Source organism: Lagenorhynchus albirostris, chromosome 20 (genome assembly GCF_949774975.1).
Source record: "Lagenorhynchus albirostris chromosome 20, mLagAlb1.1, whole genome shotgun sequence".
NCBI lineage: Eukaryota > Metazoa > Chordata > Mammalia > Artiodactyla > Delphinidae > Lagenorhynchus > Lagenorhynchus albirostris.
Genome location: NC_083114.1, coordinates 3,118,792 through 3,139,417, shown reverse-complemented (window position 1 = coordinate 3,139,417; position 20,626 = coordinate 3,118,792). Strand labels below are relative to the sequence as shown.

The following is a 20,626-nucleotide window of genomic DNA, read 5'->3' as shown; positions in this document are numbered from 1 at the left end:
CCTTGCAAAAGTAAATAGCATGGAACAGTGGAGAAATGACTGAATTAGGACTTAAGAGTTTTCTGAGTATTACTTGTCAGGTGTGCACCTATATTCGTCAGAAGAGGCTATTACGCTGTGTTATGTTATGGAAACAAATTAACCAGGAAATCAAGTGACTTTGCACACCAGAAGTTTATTGCTCACTTACGCCATTCGTCCAACAGGAGCAGGTGGGAGATTCTGCTCTACAAGCCACCCAGGGACCCAGCTGGCCGAGGCACCATCTCGAGCACCACTGGCTGCCACAGAAGGGAAGAAAGATTAGAGACTCTCACATCAGTTTCACCTTCCTCACCCAAAAGCGATGCAGGTCACCTTCACTCACATCACACGGGCCATAACTGATCTCACAGCTTCAGTTAATTAGGGAGCTGGTGGGAAGTACAGGAGAACAAAGGGAATACTGGGGGAGCATCACTGTCTCTACTACCTGCAATCGTCAGTAAATTATTTTACTTTTCTCCATCTTAGCTATTCATCTGTAACATGAGGTTGTTCATGATCTCTCCTCCTTCTAGAGGTTACGGGGGAAAATCAAATAAGGTAATAGACATAAAAGAACTCTGAATGAGCTCTGAAGAGTTTTACAAATTTAAAGGACCACAGTACTGACACCATGGTGGACTTACTGTGCCATCACCTCCACACAACCACACACACCCTTGCCTACGTGTCAGAGCTGTGGGCCAAACAACAGGCACACTGGGGGCTCCAGAATGCAATGTTACTTTCATTTTAATTGCACCATTCAGTCAGTTTACCTGTGCTCAAGGCTGACCAGGGAAGATAAAAAAGAAACAACACCTGCTACCCTCGGTCTCTTCAAGCAGTCTTCCCGTCTTGAAACGATTATGTGTGGCAGCTTTTACTTTCCAAAGATGGCTGCTTTGTCCCCTCCCCGTGAACTCAGGGGGACCTTAGTGGCTGCTTCAACCAGAGAATGGCAGAAGTGACACTATGTGAACCCCGAGACTAGTCATAAAAACGTCACACACTTCTCTGGCTCCCTGGGGAAGCCTGTCTTAGACCCCAGCTGCCAGGCTGTGAAGAAGCCCAGATGAGCCTCCACAGAGAGACGACCCAGAGGTCACAAATGTGGGTGTTCCAACCAGCAACCTGGCTGAGGTTCAGCTGACAGCCGCCATCAATCTCCAGACCCGTGAAGATGCCCCCAGATGTTTCCTGCCTCCTGGCCAATGTGCAAAACCCAGGCTTCAAATCTCTCAGCCAAGCCCCAGGCTGTGCAGCAGAGGAAAGCTGTCCCCACTGAGCTCCACCCAGATTCCTGACCCACAGCTTGTGTAAGCATAAGAAAATGACTGTTGTACACTGCTACGTTCTGGGGTGAATTTTTACGCAGCAACAGCATCTGGAACAGCTGGACTTGTTGGAATCTATAATATTAGCTTAATTAACTCACAGGAAAGAGCAAATATGTATTTGATGAACTATTAAATCTCAAATACTATACTAATGGAAACAATTGTGGGGGCTGCTGAAAATACACTGTATTGATAAGAATTCACTTAGGCTGTAGTAACAGAAAAACCAAAGCAATAACACTTAAACAAGACAGAAGTTTGTTTCTCGCTTAAAAATTCAGACAGGCAGTTCAGGGCTGCTGGCCCCATCAGAGGGAACTCAATCTCTACCTTATTTCTCTGCTGTTCTCAAAAATAAGGCTATCACCCCATCGTCCATGACAGCTGTTCAAGCGCCATCTATTCTGTCTACATTTCAGCTAAGAGGGGTGAAAAGGGGAGGGGATGCGCATGCCGGCCTTCTAAGAATACTTCCTGGAAGTGTAGCCAAGGTGCAGCAAGAAAATCTGGGAAAAACTGTCTTTGTTGCCATGTCCTGGCTAATAAGTGGGAAATGAATAGAAGGGAAAAATGAATATTGGGGGATAAACAGTAGGTCTTGCCACGTACGTATTCCAAAATTCAATTCATATTTGGTTTAGGATTGAAGCCTGAAATAACAATAGTTACCTCAAGAGCAACCCCCCCATGAGACTCTCAGCTTTACAGACTGACACCAGATCTTTCAGGTTAAATAAAAACATTTATGCAGCATCCACTTTCCTCACCAGACAAGTATAAATAAAATGGGAAACAAGCACTTACCAAATTAATGACTTAGTAAATTAATGATTCGTACGAAAGGAAAGGACATTTAGAGACAAATATTTCCTCTAAAATCAGTAATATGTCCTGATGGGTCTTCCTGTAATCAGTGTCTCCTTGGGCAAGTCAGTCAATAACCTGAAGTCCTGTTTCGTCACCTATAAACCGGCATCACACATAACAGGCTTGTCGTGAGGATCAAATGAGATTACAAGTGTCAAAATGCTTTGTAAGCAGTAGAGTTTTATACAAATATAAAGTTATGCACCTTCAAAGCTATCACGCCAATAAGATACATTCAATTAAACAAAACATCTTCAAAAATTTTTAACAATGTATAAATACAATCACAAAATAATCTATCTGCCAATTAAAAGAAAATTTACAGTACCTACAACAGAATTTACAGATGCCTGCAATAGTTTGCGGATTGTTACATACATTGTTTTAAGAAATACCATTAATACAAACACATGATTTACAATATCCCCATTATAGCAAGAAAAAAAATAGATTCGTAAAATAAAACGTCTTTTAGGCATTTACAATGCCAAGTATTGAAATGATTATTCTCACTATGACATAAGAATAATACTCTTTTAGTGGTAAAAGACAGATTTCATTAGGCCAAGGACCACTGAAGAGCTTCTGGAAGGTTCCAAAGTAAAATCTGGCTATCTTTCCCCCAAAATAAATAGAACAGCAGCAATGCCTACGTATCCCGTGAACATAAACTATGAAAATTCCTTTTATATTAACTGGGCCTTAAGTACGTGACTCATTACAAATAAAAATAAACAAAATTTTAGAAACTAGTTAACACCAATAGCCCAAATTTGGTTTTTACCTGCCTGTAAACGCCTAGGATAAGAAGTTTCATCATGAAGTATATATTAAGTGTAAAATTAACAATTATTTCTAACTCTATATATAAGCCAAAGTGCTCACTCTTACCATGGAAGCAAAACCTAAAATAATCTACAGAAAAAGTATGTAAACAAAGAGAGTTTTGAGATAGACTAGGAACATCCTTCTTGTTCTGTGGATCAAAATGCAAAGGTCTCCATTCCATATGGGCATGAACACAAACACTTCTGTTAATTTAAGACACATGGATCTTACACGACTATGTGCATACACATATGTACACCATGAACCAAATGTTAACAATGTTTCTAGCTACACCACACCTTCAAGCCCCATATGCTAGAAAGTAAAAACTTAATATGAAAACTACTTTTCCTTTTTTTTTTTAAAGTAAACTTTAAAATGGAAAAACAAACCCAACACTCCTCTTTGCAATAGGTACTGAGTTCTAAAGGTCCAGAGTCAAGACCCCCTTCAGTTGTTCCCAATGGAAAGAACACACAGACTCCCTCACTCTCTTCAGGAGGTCTGATCGTCTCCAGTGGTCTGCAAAAGAGAAACAACTCCTTAACACTCAAAGCTATTTGACTTAACATACCAGATTTAAAGCACTAGGAAAACATTTCGTAACTGCCAGCAGAGCCAGCTACTACATTACCTGGCATCCCATGGCCCAATTACGTTAAAAATTACTGTCATGCTAGAGAAGTACAGCAATGGGTCCACCCAGATGTCCAGCAAGTCACTCGCATTTGAGCAGAGCATCACCAAGTGCCATGTAAGTCTACTGACCCTGTCCATGTATGTCAGCTCAAGGTTCAATTTCAGCTGAATGCTGGTAATCGTAAGGGAAAAAAAACCTATTAAGCACACACTTGACAATTACCATGAGGTGGACCTTACCCAGCAAAGGTATACTGGGACTCTGCAAAAACCCTCAGGAGGAGAGTCATGTCCCTACAAGAATCCTCATTTTCCCTACTTCTTAACTTTTATATAAGAGAAACTGTACAGGAAACGGCACTGGATTTCAAGAGAGCTGGGTTAAGCCCTAGCTTTGCACCACTTTGTTTCTGTATGTTCCTGAGAAGTCACTTAGCCTCTCAGGGCTTTAGTCACAAATGTAATCCTTGAACCAGCAACATCAGTACCACCTGGGAACCTGCAAACATGCGACCTATGAGACCCGGCCCCAGGGCAACTAAATAAGAAACTTTGGGGGTAGGACCCCACAATCTGTGCTCTAGCCCTCCAGGAGATTCTGATGCATGTCCAAGGTTGAGAACCCGTAAGTGTCCTGTATAACGTTACCTGCCCAACCTACTGCATGAACACAAACACGAGACATCACTCATACAAAGACCTAATCAATTTCCCAAAAGTTTTACCAATTACTATTTACCTATGAACACCACTTACCCCGTGGAAAACTCCGATTTAAATCTTCATATCGAGGAACTATAGTAAAACCTATACATTCTTCAAAACCAAACCGAGTACTTTAAAACAATCTTTAACGATATGGTCTTATTATGTTTCTAACTTGTTCTTACTATAAAGCCTAAAACCATACAATATATTGATACATGCTTCAAAACTGTTCATTTAGAGCCACCGGAAGTAATGGAAAGCAACTGAACTTCATCTAATTAAAAAAAAGAAGTTATTATCAATGAACATTTATCCCTCTGGTTTTAAAATAATTTCAGGATATCGACAATACATTTCTGGAATGCCCTAAAAGCCTCCAAAGAGAAATTAAAATAATTTTATCGTCATCATGTCGTACTTAAATAAGTATGTCCCTTTAAAAAACTTTTTTTAAAGTACTTCATAGAAATTAAACTCTGCAAGAGTTAGAAATCTTCATTGCATTAGTCACTGACCGCATCCAAATTACCCTGACATCCAGAAAACACTTACTTGTCTTAAAAACTGCTTTCCAAGGTACGATGTAGCCATGCTGGTTAAATTCTTCCTGCTGCCCACTTTGCACCTGACGTAGCCATACAAGTTGGCCCCTTGCAGCACCACACCCATGATAACCACCGCCTGGGAGAGGGGAATAACCAACAGTTATGGGCTTGACACTGACTGACCGTCTCTCTGCCATAAACAAAACGCGGAGACTGTCTCGGGAAAGAGCAGGAAGAGGAAGCTCTGTGAAGGGGGTTGTGGCCGTGAGACTTCCGTGCGCCCTCCCTCCCAGAGCAGACCCGTCCAATACGCGCTCTGCACCACCCAACAAGCACCCATCAACACACATGCTCTGTGCCAGCCCCGGGGGTGCAGCAGGGGGACCATTCATTCTCTAATATTTTCCACGGTTCTGTGAGTAAAGATATAAAATAAGTAAATGAGACTCAGAAGGGGCTCAAATGTTAACTGTTTCCTTAAAAATTCCAAAAGAATGGTCAAGAGATAGATCAAGTTCAACACACTGAAAGCACACAGAGCTGAGTCTGCTCTATGCTACTGTGTGGGCAACAACTGGCTTCTAAGAAAGCAAACCGGTGCCTCAAGGTAGCAACCAACAGGGGTTTGCCTTCTGTGACAAGGAGATGGGGGAAGGGCGCAGAGGGGGACACAGCACTAGGAAGAAATGCACTTCAGCAGAGTTGTTTCTTCCTTGTGGCCACAATCCTATAGGTGACCCCACTAAGACCGCTAAGGATTGAGAAAAAGAAACGCAAGCCTACTATTTAAATATTATTAAAGAAAAGTTAATTAGAACAACATGAGGGGAGCCCACGGTTAAATATTCTACAAAGCTTTTCTGTAAAGGGCCAGATAATAAATATTTTAGGCTCTGCAGGCCATATGGTCTCTGTTGCAAACACTCAACTCTGCCATTCTAGCCCCAGAGCAGCCACAGGCAATATGTAAACAAACAGGCAAGGCTGTGTTCCAACACAATTTTACAAAAACAGGCGTAAGGCCAGATTTGGCCTGCAGGCCACAGTTTGCCAAGCCCTGTTCTAGAATAAGCAAATGGTCTGAGTAGGCAGGAGGACCAACGGTCATCAAGCCCATCACCACAGAGAACAGTGAGTGGGGAAGCTTGAGGGACAGGATGCCCCCTTCCTGCCCTGTGGTCTTAAAACAGGAGCCCAAACCACCTTTCACCCCCCTCTCCCTGCTCTGCTTTAGGGAAGGGGAAACACTGCCAGAGAAAGACTGGGCTGCCTCCCCAGAGAGAGGTGAAGGCTCCAAGGGCTCACAAACGATCTAAAGCAGGAGGGCAGAACCACGACAGGCAACAAGAACTCCACTATGTAAGGGAAGGAACCCGAGCAAGCCAGCCGAGGCAGCCGGCGGCAGGGCTGCGGTCCCCTCCTCACACCTGCGCCTTCAGGCGACCAAACCGCAGCTCAGAGCAGAGCCCAGATGTCTCAGACAACAAGGAAGGCAGGCAAGGAGAACTCACCCACACGAAACCAACATAAAGAGAAGGTCTGGACAGAGCTGCCACTGCAAACAGGAGCAAAATCGGGAGGGGAACAGGGAAAGGCAGCTACGCAGAACCACAGCAAAAAACAAAAAGAAGAAAGGAACACAGTATGCAAAAGGCAGACGAAGAATCATTCTAAAAAGAAAGAGAGTCCACCAAAATAAAAGCATTCCTGAAGCATTCGTCACCCTACAGAAGAACCTAAAGACAAGAATTCAAAGAGAATGAAGGTAAGACAAGACACCTTGAAAACGGAGCTGGCAGAGCTCAGGAAACGCAGAGAAGCCCTTGCTAAAGCAGCCCACTCCGCTCTCCCTGGCACTCTCCACTCCGTTACCGTGTGTCCCCTTTCTAACAACCCTTATTTACTGTCTGTCTACACTCTGCTCCACTAGAAAGTGGTGCTATCGGAGCAGTCATCTTGTTTATCAGGCCCTTAATCATATCCCCAGCGCCCAGGACAGCTCTGGTGTATGGCAGACTCTTTTAAAAAGATGTGCTGAGTGAATAACCAGAAAGGAAAAGATGAGAGACGAAAGCATTTAAGATGGTAGATGAGAACAGATAAAAATGATCCAACACAGAGGTAACTGGTACCTCAGAATCAGAGACACCAAAACACAGAACATAAATAAATGTAAAGACAACAGAAGATAATTTTCCTGATTCAAAGCAAAACCTGTGCCTGCATATTAGAGGGGCACAGTTTCCAGAAAAAGCAATACAGAAAGATAAACACAAAGACAATCTGGTTATGTATGCTATTTTAAAACTTCAAGAATGATTAACAAAAATTATTTGTCCAGGGAGAAAAATAATTCACTCCCTTACATGGAGGTTAAGTAAGCCAGGCCTCAGATTTCTCTACAATATTCAATATTAGAAAATGAGGAAGTAATGTCTTCTAAATGGTGAGAGAAAAAAGTTGTGACCCAAGAATATTAACTTAGCCAATTCTTTATTCAAGAATAAAGAATCTTTTTTCAAGAATGAAGAAATAAAGAATTTATTCAAGCATAAAGAGTTTATTCAGAAAGAAAAAAGAAAAGTTTATTCAAGAATAAAGTCAACAGGCTCATATTCTTAAACATGACAGAGCCAAAGGAAAATAACACCCACACGTTTTTTGAAAAAGATCACCCAACAGTGAAATTCAGCCAACCAAGAGGTAAAGGAGAAGCTGCAATAAAAGGACTGAATCAATTTATTTAAAAGTAGATCAAAGACTGAACAACCAGTAACAAATATCGTTTCAAAAGGTAATTGTTATAAACCTTGACAACAAAAATAATACTGGAACAAACAAAGCTCAGGCATAGAAAGGGAAGAAACAAAGGAGGGAATATAAGAGTGTTTATTTCATTCCCTTTCTAAACAGTCTCTAAGTCAATAAACAGGAGTAAGTATATTACTTAAAATAACTAAAGTAAGACTACAACCAACAAAAATCCAGAAGTGGAAGGAGGGAGGAAAGGTGGGAGAAGGCATGAATGTTAACTTTACATCTTTCACAGCAGGAAATCAAGACATTAAATACATTTCTTAATTCATGAAAGAGGGTATGATACATGAAATGCATGAAAGAGGGTTATGTGATACAGATAACTACTAGAAAAACTAAAAACAGAAAATAAACCTTCCAAATCTCAAAAGGGAAAGTATTCATGTACGTGTATGCACAAAGGAAAAGAGAACCTATACAGCGAACTAGACAAGGAAATATTAAAAACAGGAGAAAAAAAACACAATTAAGGCCAAAATACATCTGATACCAATATGTATTAAGTGAGATAAAATCAATTATTAAAAGAATAAGACACACAGTTTGGGCTAAGTGACAGATTATATTTTCCAAATATGGTGGCAATTGTATCTCCACATGCTCTTCTAGAACCTTCTTACTCCCCCATCAAGCTGTAGAGCCTAATTTCCATTCTCCTGAATGTGGACGGGTGCCAAAAGTGATGCTGTGACTTCTGAGGCTAGGTGGTTGTCATGGGCTGAACTTTGTATATGTATATGTATATATATATAAATGTATATGTTTAATATATATAATCCCAGGACCCCAGAATGTGACTGTATTTGGAAACAGGGTCTTTAAAGAATTAAGGAAAAATAAGGTCACTAGGGTGGGCCCTAATCCAATATGATAGGTGCCCTTATAAGTAGAGGAGATTAGGACACAGACATGTACAGAGGGAAGACCACATGAAGACATTGGGAAAAGACAGTCAACAAGCCAGAGACAGACCTCCAGAATTGGGAGAAAATAAATTTCTGTTGTTTAAGCCACCCAGTCCGTGATACTTTGTTATGGCAACCCTAGAAAACTAATACAGCTGTACAAAGTAATACAGCTTGTGAGCTAAAACATTCTCAACTGGAGCTACGACCCTCCAAGTAAGCTGTGACCCTCCAAGTCTAACTGCCTCATATGAGGCCACCAGACTGTAATGAAGCCCCAACCAGCAATGTGGAAAGACCGCATTGAGAGGCCATGGGACCCCATAAAGAGGAGAAGCCTCAGCGGCCCCCAGCCACTGTCTGACCACAAGTACAAAAGATCCCAAGCCAGAACTTTCCAGACAAGCCCTTCCCAAACTTCTGAACCAGTGAAACTGTGAGAGATCATAAAATGACTGTTGCAGTAGATAACCAGAACAGGTTACCAACCAGTATTTTCAGAAAAGACCACTCTGTTAGTTCCAAACCAAGCTAAGCACGTTTGGAGTATACTGACCATCCCCGACCGACAAGATTATGTGATACACGTGGTAATCACTGAAAGATGGGCTAAATCAAATTCTGCTCAGCACTTGGAGAACTGGTGAGATGGAGTCTTTCACGGGACTCTGCTCTCTGTACTTAGAGAAAAGCAGAGCTGAGAAACCAAACTTGGGAAATACATGATGAAGCTGCCTACTCAAGACGGGTCCCTGATGTTAACACAGGTGCTGCTTATTATGACTGTCCACCAGCCACCTTAGCGGGCTACTGACAGCTCCACACTGATACTCACCAACCACTTCACTCTGAAGGAGAAGAGGGCACTAAAGGCAAATATCACCCACAGCACCGGACAGGCAATGAGTCCTAACCAGAAGATTCTTGATTCAGCCTCTGAAACAGTTTTACTGTCTTGAGGAGAGGCCTACAAAAGAACATGAATTTAATAACCAACGTTCTGTGGTATTTATCAGCAAAAAGTTTAACATTTTTAATGAAAAACCCCTTACCGTCAAATTCAAATAAATTAATACAGACAACCCAAATCCCAAGTTAGAACTCCTACCCCCCGCCCCACAATCTCCCTCAAGCAAAACAGTAGATCTACCACTACTGTAATTTTTGGAACTGGTCTTAACATACTTTGTTTTAAATCGAGAATGTTTCATTTTCAGGGCAGAGTGGACAGTTGTCATCACCCAAGACAGTAAGGGTGGCCTCTGATAGGCTTCTAGTCAATCCTTCTTGCACTTATACTGATTATTCATAAGCAAGCTTTGAAAGATGCCTTCTTAGGTGAGGATTCAGGAAATCAAGGCTATGTTCATCCTGGAGACTAAAAGGTCCATCAGGGTCCACAGGAAGAAATGCAGTCAAGGGATTCCGGACAATGACCAGAATGTCTCAGCAACACCCAGGAATTTAAAAGGGCGCCGAGTGGTTTCCAAGGTAGATTTTATAATATAAAGGACTATGGGCTCACTGAGCACAATGCTGCTTTCTGAGGAGTCCTAGTCAGGGCCCTAACAAGCAGAGGCAAGCAATTTAATCGGTGCTGTCTCCAGGAGTTTTGTCCTCTGGCTCCCAAACTGATTTCCACTACAGATGAGCAGGCTAACCCAAAACAGAGCAAGGTCCCCTAGGGCTTCTGAAGGCACAGCCTGAAGAACAGACTGCTCTCTGCTTAACTCAGATTTTCTATCCAGCTGCAAACTTCCTCTTTCTTCCTCCTGAGTACGAATGGAGGAGGACCCCGGGGGGGAAGGACAGAGGGAGCCACTGGAGGGAGCTACACTAGGCAAGGCACACAGGGACCCCAAACAGAGACCCTTCAGCAGCAGACCCTGGGAGCCAGCTAAGCACGCGGCATAAACCCTGAGCCCAAGCCCTCTCAGGGTTCTTTCCTGGACACACCCTGTTTCCAGTCGGAACTAAAGAGAAACACAAGGCAAGTTTAGAAGGTCATCTGGTTCTGTGCTATACCATGCCAAGCGACCCGGGGCGGTCCCTTATGTGTAGATGCATCTGAAGTGTTTAGGTAATTGACCCTTAAATACTCAAATGTATCTACACATTATTATTTTTTTTTTTTTTCAGTACGCAGGCCTCTCGCTGTTGTATCCTCTCCCATTGCGGAGCACAGGCTCCGGACGCGCAGGATCAGCGGCCATGACTAACGGGCCCAGCCGCTCCGCGGCACGTGGGATCTTCCCGGACCGGGGTATGAACCCATGTCCCCTGCATCGGCAGGCGGACTCTCAACCACTGCACCACCAGGGAAGCCCTACACATAATTTTTTGAATGACGCTCAAAAAAACCCACAAAAAACAAAACAAAGGCAGTTTACCTTCCTGGACTCAAACACCCAATGGCTTTTTCCATCTTCATCAATATGATTCCACCAGCGCAGGCCAACCATTAGTCTACCTGTGACATTCTGGTAAAGATTAATATATGCACACACATTTTAAAAACATTATTTACAGGTCTACCATAATATCGTATCTTAGTGTAACAGTTCACAAACAAGAAATCATCAGCTTTCCCGCCATGATATCCAATTAAAGACCACTACGTACCAGGCCTGGACAAAAGAGTAAATAAAATGCCATGGCAGGCCCCACAGGGGCAGAGGTGACAGGGTCAGCACACCCATAACCATTACCCTTCTTTTCCCTCGCGAACTCTTGTCCTTTCTCCAGTTCCCTAATGTGTTTCTAAACCCCTTGCTCTTTAGCTTCTGGGACCTACTTTTTCCTATATATCCTGACCACAGCTACATATACTTTATAACTATGTATCTCTAAAAAAGGTTATGGACTGAATACTGTGTCCCCCCCCAAATTCATGGGTTGAAACTCTGCCGCCACCCCATCACCAAGTGATGGTATCAAGAGGGGGCCTCTGGGAGGTGATTAGGATTAGATGAGGCCATGGGGGCGGAGCCTTCGTGAATGGGATTAGTGTCCTCTAAGAGTCGAGAGACAGCTTTCACCCTCTCTCTGCTCTCAGTCATGTGAGGATACGACGAGACATCAGCAGTCTGGAACCGGAGGAGGGCCCTCACCAGAGGCCGACCATGCTGGCACCCTGACCTTGGATTTCCAGCCTCCAGGACTTGGAAAAATAAATTCCTATTGTTTGTAAGCCACCCAGTCTCTGGTATTCTGTACAGCAGCCCAAACGAAGACTATGGTTATAGGCACTGACCTTCATTCAGTACTTGAAATGCACCAAGCTCCTTCCCTCTTACTAATGTAACAAATTGCTTTGATAGCTTTCCTAACATAATGAAATGAATACAGAAGAGAAGAAGAGGAGAGCCTTAGAGACCAAACTTCATTTTGTAGAAACGCTACCAATCAAAGGCTAAGCAAAAGAGAAGAGCTGGCAAAGAAGACCGAGAACAGCCAGAAGTCTATTGTAGTGGCACTTTCAAATAACAGCTCTTCGAATAGTCTCAAACTCCTCCATTTTCCCACTTTCCAATTCTTTACTTTGTTTTTGTCATTATTAGTTTATTTTCCGAATTTCTCTCAAGCTTATTATTTTTGTTTTTGAAACTTCTAGACCTCTAATAAAAGCCTTTTGTCTATTGTTTTTCCTCTGAATTCAGCTTTAGACACATTTCAAAAGTTTGAATGTAGATGTTCATTATCATTAAGGTATAAATAATCTATATTTACAGTTTTTATTTCCTTTTTGCGCCAAGATATTTAGCAGAATGGCTCTTTTTAAAAATCCCAATTTTGACAACCATTTTTTTTTAATTAGTCTCCAGTTCTGTTGTACTGGACTAGAAAATGTAGCTGCTTTGGGCAATTTCTTTGGATTTTCTTCATAGTGATATTTAGTCAACTTTTGTAAACGTTCCACAGGAACTGAACAAGAAGGTATTATGCCTCTACATACAGATTTCCAAATACTGCTATGAAAGTGACCTTGTTATTTCATTCAGATCCTTCAAATCTTATGTATTTTTGGTTGCTCTGATCTGCAAAGACAATGGTTTGTTAGACTTCTATCACAACAGTGTTCCTCCATCTTCTCTAGTGTTTCTAGTAGTTTTTCACTATAGTTTGATGTGATGTCTTTCTGTGAATGATCCTCACTGTGACTCATCAACTGACCTTTCTTGTTCCACTGAATGCTGTCTTACTCTCATTTCTGCTTTGTCTGATAATAATATAACGTCAAGTTTCTTTTTGTTTGAATTGGTCTTATGTTATCTTTGCCTTCTTTTACTTTTTCTAATGTTACAATTATAGTTAGATCTTTTGTATTGGACTTTGATTTTTGACCAAATCTAAGAATTTTTATCTTTAAAAAGAGGGTTTAATCAAATTACATCTACAGCTGTAACTAATGTGCTACTGCTCCCATCCCCTTGCACTCTGCCCTATGATATTTCAGGTTCCTGGACGCTTGCTTTGCTCTCCTTCTCTTGATGTTTTAGTTGCTCCTGTCTTCTCCAATGTTGTGGAAGACACACAATGTTTTAAATTTTACTAATAGTTACCATAAAAATTTGGAAACAACTATTTATTCTTTTTTTTACTATATTTTTCAAAATAAAGAATAAGACAAAAGCCCCATATAGGTTATAACATTTAAGTTCTTTTCATTTTTTAAATAACTTTATCTTATTTATCTCTTTTTTTTAATAATTATCTCTTCTTTTGACAACTGCCTTGAGATTTACAACTAGGACACACTGCTGTTCTAACTACATTCAGAACCCTGCACACCCCCTTCCCCAAGTCCATTTAATAATTTCCCCATTCTTGACTTCTTAATTTCATATCTCAATTGTCTGCATATCTGTAAGTAATTCTGCCACAGATGAAAGGGTATTTTTTAAGCCCTTGTTTTAAAAAAAAAATGTTATCAGAAAATATACTTTCTGGCCACATTTTTTTTTTTTTTTTTTTTTAATTTGGTCATGCTGCGGCTTGCATCCCAGTATCTCAGTTCCCTGACCCGGGACTGAACCCAGGCTATGGAGTGAAAGCCCGGAATCCTAACCACTAGGCCACCAGGGAACTCCCTCTGGCCACATTTTTTAAAACTCTAAACCCACAAGGATCTAATTATATAATTTTTGGAAATTACCAGGAAGACTGACTGAAGGTGGTGTTCTATTTGGCTAAGCAGAAATTACATGAACAACAAAAAGAAATGTTCCTCAAAACAAAACTGTGACCTGGATACAGTAAACACTTTAGAGCATAAAGCAACAGAAGAAATTCAAAGAAATACAAGGCAAAGAAGACTGTACAAAAGAAAAGACTACAGGAAACAGACCTTTGTAATCTTTACTCTCAGCATTTTGTGGCCTACGGAAACTGGCCACCACCAAGCCAACCACTTCTGATATCTGTAACAATCAAAAGATCTAAAAATGGCTGCGTTGGTGGACATGAGCCGACCTGTAACATCTTACGGGTTTTTGAATCAATATACATACCTCAAATTCCAAAAGTAGCTTTTGCCTTTTTTTTTTTGCCTTCAATTTTTCCCCCTACCATTTTATTATGAAAATTTCCAAACACACAGAAAAGTCAAGTTTTACAGTGAATACCTATCACCTAGTGTCTACATTCACTATTTTACCATAGTTACTTTATCACATGCCCCTCTATCTATATACCTATCTCTCCATCCATCCATCCCTCTACCTACCACTGCCTCTGAGTTTGAACCATTTCTTACACTCTTTTCTATCCCCTACAACAGGATCCCTCAGCCTCAGCAGTATCCACATTTTGGGCCGGATGATTCCCTGATGTGGGGGGCTGCCCTGTGTGTGCACCTTCAGATATTTAGCAGCATCCCTGGCCTCTACCCGTGTGATACCAATAGCACACTTCCCCCACCCCCAGTTGTGACAACCAAAGATGTCTTCCGATACTGACAAACGAACGTCCCCCTGCAAGGCAAAACTGGCCCTGGCTGAGAAACACTGCCCTCAAGCTCAAATAGGAGCCTTTGTAATGGGCGGTACTTGTAATGGTGGACAAACTACCCTGGGGTCTTATCTAGAAATCATACGCGGCATAGCCGGAGGTGACCCTGAAGCAAAACCAGTGGTGAGGATTAGAAGCAATATGTGTAGTCTGTAGCTGCTGGTCACATTTTTATTTGTTTAACTTTAAAGCTGACATAGGTTAACGTAAAGCACAGACAAGTCAGTAAACCTACACGTGATCTGCCACAACTGGCACTCTGACACAGGTGAGGCCTAAGATAACAAAAAGATAAATTAACACCAATCGGAAATGTTAAGTGTCATTTTTTTTTACTGTTTACACGTCATTCAATCTCATCATATAAATACGATTTTAAAATAAAAACAAACCTACCTTGACTGCCCAAAAGTCACATGACAACAACAAGATAATTGTCACCATACAGGCAATAAAGCTGCTGCTGAACAATTCACAGAGAAGATAGACTATAATTGCACTGACTCGAAAGAATAAATGGAAAAATGATGCCACTGGGTGTCTGAAAACCAAAACATAATAAAAGATATGCAATTACATTTACAACAGGTACTGCAGATGTAGATGAAAATGTTTCAGCCAAAGCAGAACCATGCAGAGTCTTGCCAAAATAAAAGATGACTTGAGGAAGAAGCAAACCGCCTACCTCTCTTTTTTCATAAGTCCCATTATTTGACTAGGCCCTGCTGTCACAGAAAATACACTATGTAAACGTGACTTTAACAACTCATTGATTATATACTTTCACAAAATATATAACAAGAAACTTTACCAAGCTTAGAGGAATTAGGAAACTACACTCTTAGGACTGACTCCTATTTTCACATGTCTAAATATCATGCCCTAAGAATTTCTAGGCCCTCAGAAATCACTTCAGGCGTTAAGACAAAGTGACCACCAGGCATAGTTGCTGTTTTAACAGCAGCTTCGTTGTGATATAATCCACACGCCACACAATTCCCCTATTTAAAGGGTATAATTCAGTGATTTTTGGTATATTCACAGAATTATGCAATTATCACACCATCAATTTTAGAACTTTTTCATGACCCCAAACATAAAGCCTATACCCATGGGCGGTCACCCCCGCACTGACCCCAATCCCACCCCTCTCCAGTCCTAGGCAACCACTAATGTACTTCTTGTCCCTATAGATTTGCCTATTCTGGACATTTCACATAAACAAAATCATATAATACGTGGTCTTTTGTGACGGGCATCTCTCACTTAGAGATGTTCTCAAGGTTCAGGTAGAATTTGATTTCATCAAGTGAATTTCTTTAGCAATAACTAAGTTTGGAATAGAAAGATATTTGGCTTGATATTCTCACATTAGTTGATACAAAAGACACAATTCTGAAATTTGCATAATAAATCAAAATGTAATATATCTACAGAAACTATCTAAAGAAATGGTGCATTCTTGGTACAAAAGTCAGAATTAAAAACACCAGTGTTCAAAAAATTGGATTTGCAGATTTGAAAACTCAGTATTGAGTAAAATGCCATAAGTCAATTATTCCCAGGGAAAACGTGAGATGTCACCTCATCTCAGACTAAAGAGCAAAGCAGCAATACACAATATTCACCAGCACATCACAACCACTCTGCCCCGAAGCCCGTCGCTGGCACCAGGCGATGGACAGAACAGCACCAGACACTAACCCGAGTCTTGTAACTTATCGTCGTACCTGATTTTGGATTTTTTTGATCTACCAGTTGTCTCCTCTTCTGCATCAAACAGTGAGACATCTTCAATGTCATCATTACTGTCCTGATAGGAAAAGCAAATATTCATGAAGCAGAATGAAACTCCGTATTGCATGCCTACTACATGCAAGGCAGCACGCTAGTCAATACGGAAGATGACGGTAGGACACGGTCACGGCCACCTGGAACTCACAGCCTAGGGAAGGGGCGAGGTCAGTTCCCTCCCCCAACCCTGATCACCTGGCCAAACCCCACATGGCAACCCAAGCACCTGCCGTCTCCATCCCACCCAAGAAGCTGCCAAGCGCAAACTCCATGCAGCCACCCTCAGGTGGCTCCCAGGTCAGAGCAGGCTGAGGCTGCCAAGATAACTCACTGTCTCTGGCTCCTCCACAAAACCATCTGACTGCAGCCCTGTTTTCCTGACCCCTTCTCTCAACTCTGTCCCTTTTTCTCCAAGGCTAAACCAGCTACTTGTAGTCAGAATCCCTTCTCTTCCGGCCTCCTTGGGGGCGTGTTCCATCACTCTTCCCCTTTATTTACAGTTTCCTGTATCTTCAGGTCTTTCTGGTGGATCTTTCTCATCAGCATACAAGCTTCTTCAGGTGTCCTTTACAGCGTGAAGAGATGTTTTAAAGTCCTGATGCTGAATCTCCCTTCTGTCCTCTACTTCCCTTCCCTCCTCAACCTCAGGTCTCTAAGTGGTTCGCACCTCAGCTCACTGCAACTCACCTGCAGCCTCAGTCATGCTTCACACCTTCACTGTGCCACTCACCTGCCACCTCTGGTCTCACCCCCGCTCTACTCCAGCCCCTCATTACCCCGAGTATCTCCCTAAATGGAGAGCATACCATGTCACCCCCCTGCCCAAACTGCTCAGTGGCGCCCCTCCCTGTACAGGATAAGACTTAAATCCCTCAGGCACAGCAAACCAGAGCTCGCGGCAGCTCAGGACCTGATCCCGTGCCCACCTCCCGACAACGCCCCCTCCCACTGAGCACTGCAGCAACGCTGTCACTACCTGCTCTGGGAAAACACTTCGGGCCCTCCCACCTTTCTGCCCTTCATGTTTTCTCTACCAAGAAGCTCTTCCCTTACCCATCCCCTATGAAGCGGACCATCAGGCAAACGCCAAATCAGCTTTCTGCTTTCAGCTCAAATACTGCAACGGCTCAGAAACTTGCCCTGAAATCCCCAGGCATCCCCCCTCCCACGTCCCCACAGCACCTGGGCAAATCTCCGCTTGAACAATTATCTCGGGATAGTCTTCCTGCAAGTCTACTCCTCCTACCTCCTCCTAGACTCCAAGCTACTGGAGGGCAAGTTCCGTGCCTGCATTGTAATAAATCCTAGTGTCTAGCCGAGCACCAGGCCAGGTGCTACAGTATTTGTGGAAGGCATGAGCTAATAAACAAAGAAGCAATCACCTACGACACGTGGCAGACTGTGGTCAGTGCCAGAAGTAACCTGAGCGCAAACAGGAGCAGATGGAGGGACGGGCTGTGGGGAGGCTTCCAGGAGAGTTCACCCGCTGGGCCTCCCTCTGGCCCCTTGACTAGGTATCTGTTCACAGGCACAGAAGTGGGAACACACAGAGTATGTATGGAGAAAGCCCTCATAGTAAATGAAGGTGGAAGAGTGGACGAACAGCTGAAGCTAGAAAATGTAAAATCGATTCACATCTATGAGACCAGTGGTCTCCACCTTGGCGACAGGCTAGAATTCTCTGGGGGTACTTTATTTAGGCAAGAGGGGATGGAAACCAGTGCACAAGGAGAGGGCTCGACTTAAGAAGGGAGCACCGGGACTTCCCTGGCTGTCCAGTGGTTACGACTTCGCCTTCCAGTGCAGGGGGTGTGGGTTCGATCCCTGGTCAGGGAGCTAAGATCCCACATGCCTCGTGACCAAAAAACCAAAACATTAAAAAAAAAAAAAAAAAGCAGCAGCAGCAATACTGTTTTCGCACAAATTCGATAAAGGCTTTAAAAATGGCCCATATCAAAAAAAAAAACGCAGCACAGACAGTGCAGTTACATAAAACAAAGGCAGAGTAAACAGGAGATTACGAGGAAAGCTGGAGATGGCAGGCGGTGCGGACACCGATGGCTTCCACCTTCTCAGTGAAACGAGCAGCAAGGCTAGGGGCTGAGAGCAGATAAGGAAGAAACGCTGAAGGTTTGAGGGAGAAGCCCTCGAGAGCAGCCTAGGTGGGAGGGAGAGGGGGCTACGGAGGGGGCAGGGTGACGACTGCCTGGCGGCCCTAAGGGCTCGCTTGAGGTGCCTGGCCACACGCTTAAGTGCCGTTGTGTTTTTCTCCAGCCTCCTTCAGCCGGGGCGCAGGTGCAGACCATCACCGGATTTTCCCCACTCAGGTCACCTCCCCGGGGCGGTCCTTTCCGACACTAAATCCCGAGGGCGTCCTATTCGCAGACACCTGCTATCACATCACCCTGGCTCTGTGACAGCCCTGTGAAAACTACCTTCAGTCTTTAACTTATCTCGCCTCCCCACCGCCGGCACCCTCCAATCCTCCCTCCGATTCAGGGCAGGAAATCGTCTGTGCGGTTCGCAGCCCTCCCCCGGGGACTAGCACAGTGCTTGGGCCACAGTAACCCCTCAAGAGGAAAAGACGCCTACAAAATCTAACTAAAAGTGTAACTTTTTTAAAAATAGGAAGAAACTACGAAATGATTCTTACTAATCTCTGGTCCTACACGTGAGGGCTGTAATTAGCTCGGAGGAGCAGATGCAGTCACGGGAGTGGACCAGCCACCTCCAACGCTGCTGTAACAGCACAAACTTGAACGCAAGGCCGGGGGGGTGTCCCCTAATCCCACGTGCGGGGTGGCGGCCCCCCTCCCCTCGCCCGGCCACACACGGCGTCTCCGCGGCCGCCCGGGCGCGACCCCGCGCCTCTCACACCCGCGCCGGCCCTCAGCGCAGCCCGGACCCCGGCCCCGCCCGCCCCGCCCGCCGCCCACCCGCTCCTCCTCGGGCTCCGGCAGCGACCCCGGACGCTCAGCACGCGCCCCTCTGGCCCTGCAGGGCCGGTCCAGCCGCCGCGGCCCTCTCTCCGCGCCCACAACCCCTCACCTGCTGCAACATGGCGGCCCACGCCAGCCCCACTTCCGGGAGCCACGTCAGCGCCGCAGCCGCGGGCCGGGGAACAGAACAGACGAGGCGGGGTCACTGCGCGCCTGGAGGAGCCGGAGTAACAGCGGCAACCCGATCCCACTTCCGCTTCCGGGCCCTCAGGGGCGTAGCAAGTGGGGGCGGGGCGATTCGGAGTGGGAGGATCCGGGCGGGGCTAGAGAGTGGGCGGGGCGGGGCGAGAAGCCAGGACTCAGGTTGGGGCACGGGCAGGTCCAAGCAGGAGAGGAAAGTAAAAGATGCTGCTTTAGGGACTTCACGGTTTGTTGCCTGGCGATGTTGCTGCCGCCTACAGCGTGTCATTCCTCTAGTGTGGATGTCCTGAGGGCAGGGGTGGGGGTCAGGGACATGATTCCATAGTTTTCATTTCATTTGAGTGTTTTACGATGACGTGTAATTCCGTACAGGATTACTTTTGTACCTTAAATAGTGGAAGCAGTTGAAGAAATAAATGTCCTCCTGCGAAGGGGTAAATGTTATTAAGAAGAACTAGGCAGGAGGACCCTAAACATGGCGGGTCTTATTAAGGGAGGAAGGTAGACCTGGGAAACAGTAAGGAGAGAGGCTGAGAGCGTGGGCCCCGGAGTCTGAGCCCCCTGGGTTTGAGCCCGTCTACTCCACTTAACCAATTATCTAGCTAACATCTATGTGTCCTTCCCTTCCAGGGTCCATACCTACTCAATAGATGTTATTCTTATCACGGTTTTAAGTTTAGCCGCGAATATTGTGGTCTTGCCCCTTGAAGGAGCTGAAATTCAGGGACTTCATGTCATCTTTGAAACTGTGATTATAACAATATCCTATCTGCCCAGCGTGCTGTCAAACTGCTGTTGGAAGGCTCATGGAATAATGTGTAGAAGCACGTTTCCTTAATTGAAGGGATTCTTTCCATTCAAATCACAATTTTTACATGGCTATTTGCCAGTGCTACTTTAAACCTGATTTCCTAAGAATGGAGAAAAAATTCTCCAGGGAGAGAAAGCTTGGCAAATGATGGTATTCCTGCACCTGGAGGTGAAAGCGAAGGCTGGGAACAGGTGGCCTG

General features: G+C 44.0%; 2 protein-coding genes across 6 annotated transcripts in view; both read right to left on the bottom strand.

The window, feature by feature from the left end:
* The window catches only part of TEKT3 (tektin 3), a 176,506-nt gene extending 176,223 nt beyond the window's left edge, over positions 1-283 (bottom strand). Inside the window, exon 1 of the mRNA XM_060133174.1 lies at positions 191-283. The gene's annotated coding sequence lies outside the window, so the exon portion shown is untranslated. The remainder of the gene's footprint in view (positions 1-190) is intronic.
* On the bottom strand, positions 156-19,651 carry TVP23C (trans-golgi network vesicle protein 23 homolog C). 5 transcript variants are annotated; one of them, XR_009537431.1, is made up of 8 exons: positions 19,525-19,651; positions 16,413-16,495; positions 15,079-15,223; positions 11,064-11,153; positions 9,509-9,640; positions 4,959-5,087; positions 2,169-3,581; positions 156-281 (listed from the first exon to the last, which is right to left on the bottom strand). XR_009537431.1 is itself a non-coding variant. In XM_060133175.1 (7 exons), exons 1-7 carry the CDS (start codon positions 19,534-19,536, stop codon positions 3,555-3,557), a joined length of 618 nt encoding a protein of 205 aa, XP_059989158.1. In that variant the 5' UTR covers positions 19,537-19,651; the 3' UTR covers positions 156-3,554. The 5 variants fall into 5 exon arrangements, 3 of the variants coding, with proteins under 3 accessions (XP_059989158.1, XP_059989160.1, XP_059989159.1); XR_009537432.1 differs by lacking the exon at positions 156-281 and having other exon boundaries at positions 2,087-2,326; positions 3,452-3,581; XM_060133175.1 differs by having other exon boundaries at positions 156-3,581.
* Between the last annotated feature and the right edge of the window lie 975 nt (positions 19,652-20,626).